Below are 17,184 nucleotides of genomic sequence, written 5' to 3' on the forward strand. Positions count from 1 at the left end.
TACCTTAGTGTGAAGATCATCCTGATTCACCGGCCTTTTAATGAACTGACAAGCCTCCTGACATTACATTTGGTGTTAAATTCATTCAAAATATCCCATTTGCATTTTATGCCACTGATTTGAACAGTGATCCCATTCTATTACATTTCCAAAATGGCCTCCATTTCTTGTAGACTTTCGATCAGTCTGACCCACGTCCCTGTGAGGAGTGTAGTGACTAGTGAGAAAGTCTGTGTCCTATGGCTTTACAGTACAGCCCCGTCTATCAGAACCCAGTGAAAAGCCTAAGATCGTGGCTGACAGTGGCATGCACTCACGCACGCACACACGTACACACACACCAGTGGTATTTAGACAGTCTGACACATTCTGGGGCGGCAGGTAGCCTAGTGGTTAGAGCACTGGGCCAGCAACTGAAAGGTTTGCTGGATCGAATCCCCTAGCTGACAAGGTAAAAAAAAATGTCTTTCTGCACCTGAACAAGGCACTGTTCCCCAGTAGGCTGTCATTGTAAATAACAATTTGTTCTTAACTGACTTGCCTAGTTAAATAAAGGTTCAAATAAAATAAAACAATTCCTGTTGGAACACAAAAAGGCGATATATAGACCACACCATCTTTTACCACAGCCACAACAGCACACCTGCTCTACTGCTAGACAGTTTACGTCCAGAGGGGTAGATCTCACCCCACCTAATGGTCGAACACTCCCTTCACTCACTCCAAGGCCATGGCTATGCACCTGTCCTACGCATGCACACACACACAAGCACACACTTGCGTGTGCACGTACATGCACACATGCACAAATGCATGCACGCCACAGGTTGTTGGTGGCACCTTAATTGGGGAGGACGGCCTTGTGGTAATGGCTGGAGCGGAATAGGTGGAATGGTGTCAAATACATTGAACACCTGGTTTCCATTTCTTTGAGGTCATTCCATTTGCTCCGTTCCAGACATTATTATGAGCTGTCCTCCCCTCAGAAGCCTCCTGTGATGCACGCATCCACACAAACACAGAGACACACACACTCTCCCTCCTTCCTCATTCTGAGGGCCCCATCTGGGCTTGCAGGTGTCATTTTTGTTCCTAATGATAATGATGACAGCGCCAAAATGACAACAGTCAGTGAAACTCTTAAGTAAAAGATAAGTTATCAATGGCTGAACTGAGGCTGTGTTATTCATTGAATCTCTTGTGCTGGGAGGGAACAGGACACTACTTCATGCAGCTGCAGTGGTTGATGTATGACACACACACCCACACACACACACACACACAGCTGCAGGGGTTTATGTATGACACACACACAGACCCACACACACATCCACACACAGCTGCGGTCGTTGATGTATGACACACACCCCCCCACACACACACCCCCCCCCACACACACCCCCCTACACACAGCTGCGGTGGTTGATGTATGTAGTTAGAGAGGAGATGGATGAGGCTCAACAATTTTAGGATGAACTCATTATAGTGGGCAGTCAGCCGGGTCCATCCTGATGGGCTATTTATCTAGCTAGCTGTTCTATTATTTTATATTTTCTTTCCTGTTCGGTTTCTCTTCATCCCTCTTTCTCCTTTGTCTTTCCCTCCTTCCCTTCTCTCCTCTGGCTCTGTGTGTTTCATTTAAAATTATTATTGTTCATGTCTGGCTGTTGTATGTGAGAGAGATAGTTAAAGGTCCAATGCAGACATTTTTATCTCAATATCAAATACTTTCTGGATAACAATTAAATACCTTTGATTGTTTTCAATTAAAATGGTACAAAATTAACAAAAAAGCACTGCAGTTTCTCTAGAGATGAATCAGATCATGCCCAAACTGCGATGTAGTAGGGATTTTCCAACAGATGTTCTACAATGTTCTACATAGTTTAGGGCAGAAAACGTTATAATGAACTAAAATGACCATAATCCATCGCGCGGCTACTTGTCCGGTCTGTTTCTTTTACCTCATGTCCACCAGATGCATGAAACTCTTTGGGTTCCGGCGGAAGTCAATCATTGTCAATGGAGAAGTCCGCAATGCTCCGTTGGGGGTGATGCACTAGGCTAGCCGGCCGTAACCGGGAGACCCATGAGGCGGCGCATAATTGGCCCAGCGTTAACCCGGGTTAGGGGAGGGTTTCGCCTGACGGGATGTCCTTGTCCCATCGCGCTCTAGCGACTCCTTGTGGCGGGCCTGGCGCCTGCAAGCTGACTTCTGTCGCCAGTTGTACGGTGTTTCCTCCGACACATTGGTGCGGCTGGCTTCCGGGTTAAGCGAGCAGCGTGTCATGAATCAATGTTCGACACTGCTTCTTGACACACTGCTCGCTTAACCCGGGAAGCCAGCCGCACCAATGTGTCGGAGGAAACGACGTACACCTGGCGACCGAAGTCTGCTTCTTGACACACAGGGTCGTGTTTCGGAGGACGCATGGCTCTCGACCTTCGCCTCTCCCGAGTCCCTACGGGAGTTGCAGCTATGGGATAAGAGTGTTAACTACCAATTGGATATCACGAAATTGGGGAGAAAAAGGGGTAACTGAAAAAAACTACAAAAAAGTAAAGTACGTTGAATGGTTAATAAGTGATAAGCAGTTACAGCTTTCAACCCACATAATACATAGTGCATTTAATGATTTAAAAAAAATATTCTAACTGAAACCAACTTCAAAAAGCACTAATCGCTTAGCACTAGCTAGGACTGTCTGGGAGTGGTCTAAGTGGAGAGGGGAAAACTGAAAACTAGCTGTTATCGGCAGAGAGGTTTGGAACTGTCTTAATCGGTCTATTAACTAATTTACCACCTGGTGATGTCACCAGCCAGGCCAAAACTCCATCCCACCAATTTCAGGTGGTCTTTTCAAACCGCTCTTACTCTAAAAGGGCATTATCATCATTTTCACAATTTCACAGTATTATTCCAATCTCATGGTGTGGAAATATATTTAAAACACAGGAAAATCACGTACTGGGCCTTTAATGCTGGTGGTTGGTTAAGTTTGAATATCTATGATTAATTGCCTAAAGGGATACTTCATCCAAATTACATAATGGTTTCCGATTGACATGGTATGGTACAGCAATCCATGCTTTGGTTTAGTTTCCCTGGCACTGTTTCCACTTGCTAACGTTTTAGCATTTGTAGCACAAATCCCATTCATGTCATGGGATCGATATTAGCATTTTTCGCAGTATGTTCAAATCATTCATAAGTACGTTTTTTTTTTTGCTTCACAATTCATTGTAGATACTTTTGTGTAATTTTGTAATATGTGTCATTTTGTATCATGTGTGAACTATCTCTTTAATATTAATGAATATAATCATAATGTATTTATACCCATACAGATATAAACACACACAGCTATGTGAGGGAGACGTGGTCCTCGACGGCAACTGTGGCTGGACAGTATCAGGGTGTACCTCACCATGGCGACCACCAACTGGTCCTCTCCTCCTTGGTCCCCCTGGAGACGGAGAGTGGGGATGGGGAGGAGGGGGGAGAGGAGAACATTGTGTACCTCTGAGGCTGGACAGACAGACCTTAAACCCTCTGGTTCAAATCCAGGACTCAAAAGACTTGATATGAATTTAGGAAGGCTCGGAATCACAGACTGGATTGACTTTGATGGCTCAGACTGGACAGTAAATAGCTAGGCCAGGTTTAAAGAAGAACCAGATCTGGCACATATAAAGTAATCTCCCGTCCCCATCATGCTTTGCCTCTCTGCCCTCCGTGTTCTGTGCCCTCCATATGTGTCTCCAAGTGTTGTCTGTGAGAGAGACTTTTATACTGCTATATGTTTATATTTGTCCATGAATGTACAGTGTGTGTTTATCCGTCTCTGTTTAGAGTTCAGCTCCAGCTGTGCCCGAGGCCCTCCATTGACATAATCAATTTCTCTGTTTCCCCTGCCCAACCCTTCTGCAGTGCCTTCCCCCTTTTTCCTTACCCCTGTATCAGTCTCCATCTCTTTGTTTCCCTGGCCCACAGAGCCCTAAGTCTGCTTCAGTCTACCTCTCTCTGTCCCTCCCTTGTCCTTTAGTCCCCATCTCTCCAGCGCTATTTATTAGGCTCTCCCCAAATGAAATGGCGTCTACTCTGTTACCACGGGGGGGGAAAAGCGAGAGCAAGAGGGTCAGATATCACTAGAAAGGCTGAATGTCTCCAGTCGGTCAGTGGTTGATTGTCTAGTGACGGAATATACTGCCGCTCGCGCATTCATCAGACAAGCTCTATTTACAAGGCGAGCGGGATGCGGTAAACACATTAGATGTGACGGAGGAGGTGAAAGGCCATGATCAGAAGGGATTCGGTGCGTTTCTCAGCCTGTCTGACTCTGGCGACGCCTTTGTTTTCATCTGAAGGACTTGTGATTTTTCAGGAATAATGTTGTGAAACGTAGCAATCCATCAATGATACAGTAGAGTACACTGCACTACTACCGCCTATATGAAGTACAGATTTGATTCAGGTCAACTGCATATCGTGGTCAAAAACCATAGGGCAGAAACATTGCTGTACTGTATGTTCAATGACCTTTGAAGTATTACATCTGTGACAGAGTGCACTCTATATGTAAACAATACTTTGGATGTGAATGATACGAAATATGGCAATATGATTTGTTCTTTATGATTATAATATATATATATTTTTTTACATTGTTTTCATCAAGGCACATATTTCATAGCACGTTGTTTCTTGTAGTCGGTGTTCAGTCATTTAGGATTTTGTCTGACATATAGTTACTATATTAGCAAAGTCTGCGTGTCAGTAGTAGTTGGGTAGTCAGCCTGGGATCAGTTTATATGCACCACATTGTGACGCATCACATCTTTTTAGCAAAAGCATCACAATATGATGCACGGCAATGATATTGCAATGGGGTAGTAAGCCATGGTTGAAGGATGACTGATGAAATTAATCTTGTACGCACTCAAGAGGTGACCTTGCTTTTTACTAAGAGCTGTACCATTGCACTTGAATATTCATGTTCTACTTTAGTGCCAATATGTTTTGTTTTTTAATGACCATTGAGATATCCTGAAAGTCAGGCTAGCTGTCCTACAGCCACCATTAAAAACACAAATAAAAAGAAAACGTTAGACCTAAAGGACATTGTAGGGTGTGTCCTGAATGGTTAACTATTCCCTATATAGTGCTCCAAGTTTCACCATGGCCCATGAGGCTCTGGTCAAAAGTGTGAAAAATATAGAGAATACTGTGCCATTTGGAAGTCAGTATGTAGTTATACACAAGGGTATTGTAATAGGTAGCTTCGTCCACGTACATATAAAACAGCACAATGGTTATGTTCAGATTTTGTTGTCAATACTATGTGATACAGTCGATTACTTTTATGTGTATATTTCACTGCCTTCATTTATTTATAGTCGATGAGCTTTATCGCTGTTTTATAGTACTCCTTGTTGGGTGATGTTGGATTTGTCTGTAGTGCATCATAACACGAACATGGTTATGTACATTTTATCTTGTATACATCATTACTCTGTAGTAGATATCTTGGAATATAAATGCAAATAATTTATATGTGTTTGATGTTTGTATTGTTATTATACAGCGTCTTCTGAATCAGAATGTAACAGGAGGGTAAAACCATAGAAATAGGTTGAATTCATTCAAATTCTATGGGTAAAACCACCAAACTGACAGCCCTTTCAATTCAGTACACTGTACCACTACCTCAGTCATGTTGACTTGACTGAGAGAGTTCTGTATACCAGTCAATGGTTTGAACGTGCCTGTTATTGGAATATGTTATATGGGGATAGATGGTGTTCATCTGGCCCAGTCATCCGCCCTATACAGACACGTACAAACACAGACACCTTGATGAATCAACACACAGGTGCCAGAGGTGGCAGGTGGCAAGCCAGCAGGTGCATGAAAGTCATCGCTTCACTCTCTGGCTCTAAGGTTAGTATGACATGCCTGCCTGTCTCCCTAAACATGAATAAGATATACAACAGCCAGCTACCTCAACCCCCCCCCCCCCCCCACCTTCTCTCTCTCCCCCCTTTCTCTAACCCTCCCTCTCCCTTATTTTCTCCTCCTATAATCTCTCCTGGGAGTGAAGTTGGAGAGTAGTAGAAGAGGACTTATCTTTTTGCTGACCTTGATGGGTTTGTTTAGTCCTAGTGTTTGATCTCCTTCTATTCTCCAGGTAGCCTCTTTCGTGTTTCCACTGTTTCCATTACCCTTATTTCCCAATAGCCAGCTCTGCAGCTCAAACTGAGATTAGTCTTTGCAATATCAGCGCTTTGAGCCTCTGGTGGCATACCTAGTCTAATTGGATTTGCGTGGGTGCGTGCGGCATAGGATTGTTGTACTGTATCAGTATGTTGAAGCTGGAGCAGGAAGCGAGAGTAGCATGAAAATGAAAATGTTCCTTTGTTTTAGTTTAACTCTCCAGAACCTTCACAAAGGAACTCGCTTCCGGATGTTACCATGGCAACCTGGCAGGGCTGCCAAAGGGAGTGAAGCGGAAGGAGAGGCTGGGGTACTGTAAGTGTGTGTGTGTGTGTGTGTGTGCACATATGTGTGTGTGTGTGTGTGTGTGTGTGTTCACTAGAGCAGCATGCAGGTCTGAATAAAGATGAGCTCTCAATGGGGGACTGACAAACACACACAATGGAAATATTAAAGGGAAAACATTGTTAGGCTGGTAACTGGTGAGACCAAAGTTGCTAGTGGCAATACAGTATCAATCAATCAAATGTATTTATTAAGTCCTTACATCAGCTGATGTCACAAAGTGCTGTACAGAAACCCAGCCTAAAACACCAAACAGCAAGCAATGCAAGTGTAGAATCACGGTGGCTAGGAAAAACTCCCTAGAAAGGCCGGAACCTAGGTAGAAACCTAGAGAGGAACCAGGCTATGAGGGATGGCCAGTCCTCTTCTGGCTGTGCAGGGTGGAGATTATAACAGAGCATGGCCAAGATGTTCAAATGTTCATAAATGACCAGCAGGGTCTAATAATAATAATCACAGTGGTTGTCGAGGGTGCAACAGGTCAGCACCTCAGGAGTAAATGTCAGTTGGCTTTTCATAGCCGATCATTCAGAGAATCTCTACCGCTCCTGCTGTCTCTAGAGAGTTGAAAACAACAGGTCTGGGACAGGTAGCACGTCCGGTGAACAGGTCAGGGTTCCATAGCCGCAGGCAGAACAGTTGAAACTGGAGCAGCAGCACGGCCAGGTGGACTAGGGACAGCAAGGAGTCGTCAGGCCAGGTAGTCCTGAGGCATGGTCCTAAGGCTCAGGTCCTCCGAGATAGAGAGAGAAAGAAAGAAAGAGAGAGAGAGAGAGTATTAGAGAAAGCATATTTAAATTCACACAGGACACCGGTTAAGACAGGAGAAATACTCCAGATATAACAGACTGACCCTAGCCCCCCGAGACATAAACTACTGCAGCATAAATACTGGAGGCTGAGACAGGAGGGGTCGGGAGACACTGTGGGCCCATCCGACGATACCCCCGGACAGGGCCAAACAGGCAGGATATAACCCCACCCACTTTGCCAAAGCACAGCCCCCACACCCCTAGAGGGATATCTTCAACCACCAACTTACCATCCTGAGACAAGGCTGAGTATAGCCCACAAAGATCTCCGCCACGGCCCAACCCAAGGGGGGGGGGGCGCCAACCCAGACAGGAAGACCACGTCAGTGACTCAACCCACTCAAGTGACGCCCTCCTGAGTATCTGAGTCTGACAGTTAGGTTTCTGATGGATTAGCTACTGTAGCATTACAGCGTCATGATAATATGAACAAAAATATAAACACAACATGTAAAGTGTTGGTCCCATGTTTCATGAGCTGAAATAAAAGATCCCAGAAAATGTGCATATGCACAAAAAGCGTATTTCTCTCAGATGTTGTGCAAAAATGTTTTTTCATCCCTGTTAATGAGTATTTCTCCTTTGCCAAGATAGTCCATCTGCCTGACAGGTGTGGCATATCAAGGAACTGGTTAAACACCATGATCATTACACAGGTGCACCTTAATCTGAGGTCAACCAAGGGCCACTCTAAAATGTGCTGTTTTGTAACACAACATAATGCAATTGGCATGCTGACTGCAGCAATGTCCACCAGATCAATGTCCACCAGAGCTATTGCCAGATAATTGAATGTTAATTTCTCTACCATAAGTTGCCTCAAGTCATTTTAGAGAATTTGGCAGTACCCTCACAACGGCAGACCACATGTATGGCTTCGTGTGGGCGAGCGGTTTGCTGATGTCAACGTTGTGCATAGAGTGTCCCATGGTGGGTTATGGTATGGGCAGGTATAAGCTACGAACAATGAACACAATTGCATTTTATCGATGGCAATTTGAATGCACAGAGATACCGTGACGAGACCCTGAGGCCCATTGTCGTGCCATTCATCCGCCGCCATCCCCTCATGTTTCAGCGTGATAATGCACAGGCCCCATGTCGCAAGGATCTGTAGACAATTCCTGGAAGCTGAAAAAAGGCCTTCATACTCACCAGACATGTCACCCATTGAGCATGTTTGGGATTCTCTGGATTGCTGTGTACAACAGCGTGTTCCAGTTCCCGCCAATGTCCAGCACCTTTGAACAGCCATTGAAGAGGAGTGGGACAACATTCCACAGGCCACAATCAACAGCCTGATCAACTCTATGTGAAGAAGATGTGTTGCGCTTAGGGCTGTTACAGTTACCATATTACCGCCAAATCAGTGGTCACAAGTCATGACTGCGTTTTGTCACGGTAACTAGGCTTCTCCAAGCTCTAATGCTACTGATGGTCATTAGTAGCCTACTAAACTTGGTAACTGCCTGGTACTCAGCACTATTGTCCCTCTAATCACTCTGACTTCAATGCAAATGTAATCGAAAATCAAATCAAACACTGCATGAGAGACCATGAGCTCATATTGCACAACATTTCTATAGGCTATGCAATTGCGTGAGAAAACAGAGTGATGGCCTCTATTAAAAAGAGGAGGATCCCATCAGCTTTCTATAGGCTAGCTTTCTATATTTATTTCTCCACTTTCTTACTATTAAGCATATTACTTTTCTTTACAACAGGAGTATGGCCTACCTGGCTGGCATGATCCCCCATTCGCTATTTAAGTGCATAGATGACATGTATTGTTTTCCCCTGCCCCTGTTTCGAGATGGTCCTTTCTAAATCAAAAATAATTCACACATATATTATTTACTATACATGCATTCGGAAAGTATTCAGACCCCTTCCCTTTGTCAATATGAGGTATTGTATGTAGATTGTTATTTAAATTTTTTTAAATCCATTTTAGAATAAGGCTGTAACGTAAAATATTTGGAAAAGTAAAGGGGTCTAAATACTTTCCGAATGCACTGTATGTAAAGACAAGATTAAATCAAGAATAGTCTGATGTGTGACAATATTAGCTTATCTCTTGAATGATTGTCTCTTGTTTGCAGTAAGGGAAGAAACAGTGCATGCCTTTTTTTGCTCTTTTTCAAATGATAGTCGCACACCTCATGTAGCCTAGCCCATAGGCCTAAATGTTTTGATAAGGTTTGAATCAACTGAAGTGGCCAAATAACTTCTTAAAATTAAGCACATTAATCCGCTTTATAACCGATGTAGAGCCTAACTGGCATACATGGGCGGTGCGTGAGTTTCAAGTTTGGGGAAGATAATGTCCACCATAAAAATGCACCTTTATAATATAGCCTTACGTGCATAATCAAATTTTCGGTCACTTTTGAGAATGTTGTTTTCCCGCTAATTGATTGCATTTTGGAACATTTGTGTGCACATTGCTGCTCTCATAATGTGAAGAAAGAGCCAAATAGTTGATCAACATTTTAAGCTAAACGTTCTGATCTGTTGCATTGGTTATAACAGGTTTTTGTTGTCTAGTGGTTGTATTAATGTTGGATCTATCGCATCCCACAACTGTCCCAGACTGTTTGGAATATTTATCTCTCGCACAGAAAAGGTCAAATTTTGCACAATGGGGGAGAGTTGTAGCCTACTTCGGAACTCAGATGTGAAAAAGGCCCGTTCATGTGACGGTTAATAAGAATTTAGACATCTGAGAAAACCATGTGAATGAGAGGTCCATTGGAGCATGCAGCCGGGAGAAGGGAATTACAATTATTATATTCAGCCCAACGGGCACTGGCCGCAAAGGCATGGATTTGTTTAGGGGGCATTACGGCCACACAAAGAGTAATCCGCCAGGAAATTTGAGGCATTATCAATTGCTTGTCAAACTGTGAATGAGAGACTGATGAAGTGTGCGCAGCCTGCTCAAGAAGCAAAGCAGAGCTCATGCCTTTCATGCAACTTTTTTCAAATCATCGTTAAAGTTGCATCATTCAGCCTTACAATGTATTAAAAATCAAAACATATAGCCCAACGTTTGTATCACAACTAAAGTTGCATAAATAACTCTAAATGAAGCATATAGGATGACCTGTTTCTTTGTTAACCGCTCAGCATGTGGGCACTCCCTCAGAAATTGGAGAAAATATCCTTTCTATTTTATTCAGCTTTGTTCAATTGTATTCTTCATGCTATAAAATAATGCCACTGAATTATATTCAAATCTTGTCTGCTAAATGAAGTAGTGTAGCCCACATCCATATGGCATAGCCTGTTCTGTTCTTCTGAAATATATATTTTTTCATATCATGTTTCTTTAGACCTGTCTAAAATAAATAATGGATTTATTGTGATGGTGTAGGCTATATTTAATGGATGTATTACACTTTTTAAAATGTAGATGTTCCAAAGGTCTGAATCAGTGGCTTGTAGGATATGCATGGAAGCCAGGAGATGCTAAATGTGTTTATGTTATTTAATGGTCAATTACCGTGAGATTGGCAGTTATTTGCTTGACAATCACCGTCTGACAAAATTTTATGACCGCCACAGCCTTAGTAGCGCTTCATGAGGCAAGTGGTGGTCACACCAAATACTGACCGGTTTTCTGTTTCTGTTGTTTATTTTATTTAAAAAAATCTGTGACCAACAGATGCATATCTTTATTGCCAGTCATGTGAAATCCATAGATTAGGGCCTAATGAATTTATTTCAATTGACTGATTTCCTTATATGAACTGTAATTGTAAAATATTTGACATTTGTTTGTTTATACACTATATATACAAAAGTATGTGGACACCCCTTCAAATTAGTGGATTCGGCTATTTCGAGCACATAGCTATGCTATCTCCATAGACAAACATTGGCAGCAGAATGGCCTTACTGAAGAGCTCAGTGACTTTCAACGTTGCACCATCACCATCATGTATTCTTCTTCTGTATTACAGGAGGGAGAGAGAAGCCAAGGAGCTGCTCAAGCATGGATCGGGGTAAGGGTTGTGTGGTGTGTGTCTGTGAGTGACAAGGGGAGCAGGGCGGGGGAGAGAGATAGTAATCAAGTCGACTCGCGCTGGTCGACTAACGTACAGTAGCGGTGCGTGTGTAAAACAGTGGGGAAGCCAAGACAGAAAAAAAGCCATATTAACAACCTTTGTATTTGCGCGATAACCTGTTAGTACATACTGTTTGCTGGGGCTCCCTAGTGGCGCAGCGGTCTAAGGCACAGCATCTCAGTTGTGCACTACAGACACTCTGGTTCGAATCCAGGCTGTAACACAACTGGATGTGATTTGGAGTCCCATAGGGCGGCGCACAATTGGCCCAGCGTCGTCCGGGTTTGGCCTGTGTAGGCCGTCATTGTAAATAAGAATTTGTTCTTAACTGACTTGCCTAGTTAAATAAAGGTTGTTTCATCACAAAACTGTAGACCAACATCTGTCCGGTGAAGTCCACAACGCATATTGCATTTAACAAACAGTTACATGACCTACAGCATGGTCAAGCAAGTTAATGTTTCCAACATTTTCGGACTACTAAACAACAAACAAATTTAGAACCACGGAGAGTTACCGCAAGTTGCAAAGAAAACAGGCGCTGCCTCCACTATTCCATCACCATTTCAACTTCAACATTTCAACATCATCAAATAACCTATGCTTAGTCTAATACAGTGACAACTAAAATATACCAAAAACAATTTAGTCAAATCAAAGTAAGCTAATATGATGTGGCTGTCCATGGTACTGATTTGTGTTGGTGTGCGTGCAAAAACATGTTGACACACTAACCCTACTTGTAGAGAAACGCCAATGCCATTCTCCTCTCTTTCATGTTGACGAAACGGTCTATGACTATGTCATACAGTACACGATTTTAGTTTTTGTTGTCCTAGGCTACCTGGCTAAAATGCTTGCTTGCTAGCCTAACTTCCTTTTATGGGCAATGATGCGCCAGGACAGCTAATTAACATTAGCCTACTACAACTAGCTACATATTGAACTTTCATCCTGCCAGGGACACAATGTATGAATTTATAATCATTGGCCAGTACGGAGAATTAATAAAAATTCATTAAAAGTATAAATTCCTATCTCCATCCATGGCTAATTTAGGAAAGAGCCGATTTTAGCTAGCTAGACACCGCAGGACAATGATACAACGAGATGCAACATTTAAAGTTTTTTCGGTAAATTACGTTTTGCTTTTGATGTGATTGTTGTGAAGCCAAATCCAACCTGGCTTCCCTTGACGTTTTTGTTGTTGTTTTGCTCCAGGACCATTCACAGCGTACTCAGTTTAGCTCAACGCTGATTGTTTCTAATTTTTTTATGAAGGGAGACCAAATGTTCTCTGGCTCCCGATGCATTCAATGCTACCGGCGGCGACAATGTCATACTCTTTTTGAGCAGACAGCATCAGATAGATGGGCTACACATACTGAGACAGAGGGGCGCTGTTTCGCACGCTCGGATGCTTCCTCTAGTGAGAGACATTCAGCCTCTTGCGAATTGAAAGAAAATGATGAAACACAGAGGCGAAAGTTGCAATATGTTATGTATTTTTCTTCTTTTCTTGGTACATTTTTGGGGAAGCCTGACTTCCCTTGGCATCGATGAATACACAACACTGCTAACTTATTGCTAGATATTTATCGTCTCATTTAATTACACATAGTACCTGTCTTGACAGCATCAAACCGAGAGAACCTAGTTAAGCTATCTAGCTAGTGTTAGCTAGGCTAATTGAGACTACATATCTTTAACTGTGTGCTTTCTCCCCTTCCTACAGTAAATAACAACAACTCCATTCAGATTATTAAGTAGCGGCTTACCTGTTGGCTCTTAGTGTTGTAACCTGTCCTTTTTTAAATGTAACTTTTAGTTTTGTAATTTTAATTCCATCTTCCATTGATTAGCCTAGATATCTCCTAATAACTTGCCACACGCAGTCTCTAGCTCCTATGCCTGTAGCCTAGTGCGTTTTGATGTCTTGTGATTGGATGACAACAAGAAGTTACACGCGCCACTCTCGTGAAAAGCAAGAGCAGCAGCAGCATCAATGATCAAATGTTCTTTCTTTCTCTCTCTCTCTGCAGGAAGTGTGATGTAGACCATCTGTGTGGTGAATTCACGTGGAATTGTATACATTTTTCTTATCGTTTTAACAGAAAAACTATAAAATTGGCTGTTAAGACAAATTATCCATTTGTCACCTCCCTACTTCTGAGTCATCTGCCCCAGAGGAACGTGGAGTGTGTGTGTGCATGCGTGTGTGCTCTGTGTGCGTGTGTGCTCTGTGTGTGTGTGTGCTCTGTGTGTGTGCGTGTGAGTGTGCGCGTGTGCGTTCACAACCGCCGAGTGTTGAGAATGCAGAGTGCTTATGCCCTCTCCATGGGGAACTGTAATGATTTCTGTGGGCGTTCGGAATAAAGCTGTCCAGACCCAAATATAAATAACAACCATTAAAACATATCCGGCTGAGGAGGGATTTTATTAGAGATACCAACAATATACAGCATTTATGCAACTTATTGGATTCCTCTCTGGCTGATATATGGTGACACACTAGCCTCGGTATAACTACAGTCTAGTGTGTTTGGCATCAAAACAAGCTTTATGGGATGAAAAGCAACTTTAGGTGGAACAATTTTTTTCTCATTTATTTTTTGATTTTGTTTTAAGACTTCCACAAACGAGTTTTCCCCGGGCAGTAGGGCTGTGGTGGCATGCCAGGGTTACATGAGGAATGGTCACAGCAGTGGAGTATGAAGGTTGGGAATTTGAGAACGTTAGTTGCCATTGCTTAGATCTATGGATATCACATGACTGAGCAGGGCTGTAGCCATGAGTGGGCATTGGAGGGCATAGGCCCACCCACTTGGCAGCCAAGCCCACCCACTGGGGAGCCAGGCCCAGCCAATCAGAAGGAGTTTTTCCCCATAAAATTACTTTATTACAGACAGAAATACTCCTCTGTACCCACCCCCCCACCCCCCTCAGACGATCCCGAAGGTGGGAAAGCCGGATGTGGAGGTGCTGGGCTGGCGAGGTTACACGTGGTCTGCAGTTGTGAGGACTGTTGGACGTACTGCCTTATTCTATAAAACGACATTGGAGGCAGCTTATGGTAGATAAATTAACATTTAATTATCTGGCAACAGCTCTGGTGGACATTCCTGCAGTCATCATTCCAATTGCACGCTCCCACAAAACTTGAGACGTGTTGCATTGTGTTGTGTGACAAAACTGCACATTTTAAAGTGGCCTTTTATTGTCCCCAGCACAAGGTGCACTTGTGTAATGATCATGCTGTTTAATCAGCTTTTTTTTCTCCCCAATTTCGTGGTATCCAGTTGTTAGTAGTTACTGTCTTGTCTCATCGCTACAACTCCCGTACGGGCTTGAGAGAGACGAAGGTCGATAGCCATGCGTCCTCCGAAACACAACCCAAACAAGCCGCACTGCTTCTTAACACAGCGCGCATCCAACCCGGAAGCCAGCCGCACCAATGTGTCGAAGGAAACACCTAGCGACCTGGTCAGCGCACACTGCGCCCGGCCCGCCACAGGAGTCGCTAGTGCGCGATGAGACAAGGACATCCCTACCGGCCAAACCCTCCCTAACCCGGACGACGCTAGGCCAATTGTGCGTCTCCCCATGGACCTCCCGGTCGCAGCCGGCTGCGACAGAGCCTGGGCTCGAATCCAGAGTCTCTGGTGGCACAGCTAGCACTGCGATGCAGTGCCTTAGACCACTGCACCACCCGGGAGGCGTTTAATCAGCTTTTTGATATGCCACACCTGTCAGGTGGATGTAAACAAATTTGTGCACAAAAATTTGAGAGAAATATGCTTTTTATGCGTGTGTAATATTTCTGGGATTTTTATTTCAGCCCATGAAACATGGGACCAACACTTTACATGTTGCATAAATATTTTTGTTCAGTGTATATGTATGCCTCCAGACAAGTAGTCAGTATTTGTTGTTGTTGAATTCTATTTTAATCGCATATCAAGTAATAATATGACAAATAAGCGAGGGATGTTATGTTAAAGGCCCAGTGAAGTCAAAACATTCTGTGTTTTAAATATATTTCCACACTGAGGTTTTAATAATACTGTGAAATTGTGCAAATTATAGTAATGCCCTTTTAGTGTAAAAGCTGTTTGAAATTTCTACTCTGACAGTCCTACCAAAATTCTAGCTTAAGAAGCTATTTTGTTTCTTCTTCACAATTTTAATTGAAAACAATCACAGTAAGGTACTTAATTGATACCCAAAAATGATTTGATAGAGATCAAAACATCTGCATTGGACCTTTAACCCTCTCATTCTTGACCTCTGACCTATAGGCTTTAAAGTGGCTCATATGTGCCCCCTTTAACACACATTGTCCCCAACTGTATCAAGGTGGAGTGTATGCAGCAATCTTTATCCATAAACACTGTAATACAGACACATTTGGTGGCTTTGATGCCATTAAGGACAAAAATTCTCAAAGCTATGGCATGTAATGACAAATTCTGTTGCGGAACAGATCCCAGAGGGATCCCCGTTTTCACGCACACACACACATACAGACAGACAAACATACACAAACACACACCTTTGTTTCCGACGCCCCTCTTTCATGTCAGATGACCTGTCCAACTCTCAACGTTGTGTGACGGACCTGTGTTGGACGTCATCACAACATTAAGGTTTACATGGCAGAACCAGGGGATTCATTTCGAAGCTGTCACACAGGATTAGTTTGAAAGGGGGAAACCAGATTCGCCCAAAGCTTCATCCATCGAGCGTCATGTGAAGGGGCTATTAGAGGGGGTCCCCCCCTGTTGTGTTAGATGCTGTGTGCTGAGCAGCACGTGTGACAGCCTAAGACTTGATCGCACACAAAAGCACGTTCCCACTCGCTGCTCTCTGACAGAAAGATCCACCTTCAAAAGACCATAATGGAGATTTTTTTGTTGATGATCTTTTTGAATAGTAGAAGCGGATTGTTACCTCGTCTTATTGGTTAAGATGACAGTATGTCTGAAAAGGCTTTGAGCGTATGGATAATCCACAGAGGTGCGGAACACCAAAGGGTATACCCTGGGTTCGCTTTGGTTTGACGTGAGTCACCGCAAATGACTGACCAATACTGTACCTGGGAACATATTATTAACCTGACGATTATATCTGGTACTATCCCCAAGGTTTGGAAGGTGGCCCATGTACTCCCCCCTTCACCAACGTGGTGACCTTGTGACCTAAATAATTATCGGCCTTTTTTAAAACTTTCTCGCCTAGCTATATTAGAATCCTTTATTTATTCTCAGCTAAGGTCTTTCTTGTCTTTGAAATGTATTCTAAATGTTGGGTTTTAGACCAGGTCATAGCACTGTCTCTGCTGTGTCCCTAGTTATAAATGATGTGCTTAACTGTAAGGATTAAAGGCGACATTGTGCTGCTCTCTTCATAGACCTGTCAAATGCTTTCAATAAGGTTGACCGCTCATTGCAAATTCAGAGGCTTTACTCATGCAGCCCAGACCAGGCTGCATGTAACTGGTTTAAAAATGACTTGACAGATGGAATTCAATGTGTATCTACTGATGGTGTTAAATCAGGTTTCCTGGATATTACGAAAGGTGTCCCGCAGGGGTCGATTCTCTGTCCCTTTCTTTACTTTTTACTGCTTACATGTCTGGAAAGAATTGTAACCTGGACTTGAATGCCAATGATACTGTTGTGTATGCTATTTCCACCATGGTTGACCAGGCTCTTTCTGAACTACAGTCTGCCTTCATTGTATT

At 43.2% G+C, this 17,184-nt stretch overlaps 1 protein-coding gene and 1 long non-coding RNA gene across 5 annotated transcripts in view; one reads left to right on the plus strand and one right to left on the minus strand.

Moving 5' to 3' along the window:
- arhgef28a (Rho guanine nucleotide exchange factor (GEF) 28a) overlaps nucleotides 1–5,552 on the plus strand; it is a 110,551-nt gene extending 104,999 nt beyond the window's left edge. For all 4 annotated transcript variants that reach the window (XM_071363378.1, XM_071363379.1, XM_071363381.1 and 1 more), the window contains one exon: nucleotides 3,349–5,552. In XM_071363378.1, coding sequence (XP_071219479.1) covers nucleotides 3,349–3,527 — 179 coding nt within the window. In that variant the 3' untranslated portion in view covers nucleotides 3,528–5,552. The remainder of the gene's footprint in view (nucleotides 1–3,348) is intronic.
- A 1,174-nt stretch (nucleotides 5,553–6,726) lies between these two features.
- LOC139552036 (uncharacterized) lies at nucleotides 6,727–13,969 on the minus strand. Its single transcript, XR_011670375.1, has 2 exons — nucleotides 13,220–13,969; nucleotides 6,727–7,292 (listed from the first exon to the last, which is right to left on the minus strand). It is a non-coding gene; the product is annotated as an uncharacterized lncRNA (long non-coding RNA).
- Between the last annotated feature and the right edge of the window lie 3,215 nt (nucleotides 13,970–17,184).

This window comes from Salvelinus alpinus, chromosome 24 (genome assembly GCF_045679555.1).
Source record: "Salvelinus alpinus chromosome 24, SLU_Salpinus.1, whole genome shotgun sequence".
NCBI lineage: Eukaryota > Metazoa > Chordata > Actinopteri > Salmoniformes > Salmonidae > Salvelinus > Salvelinus alpinus.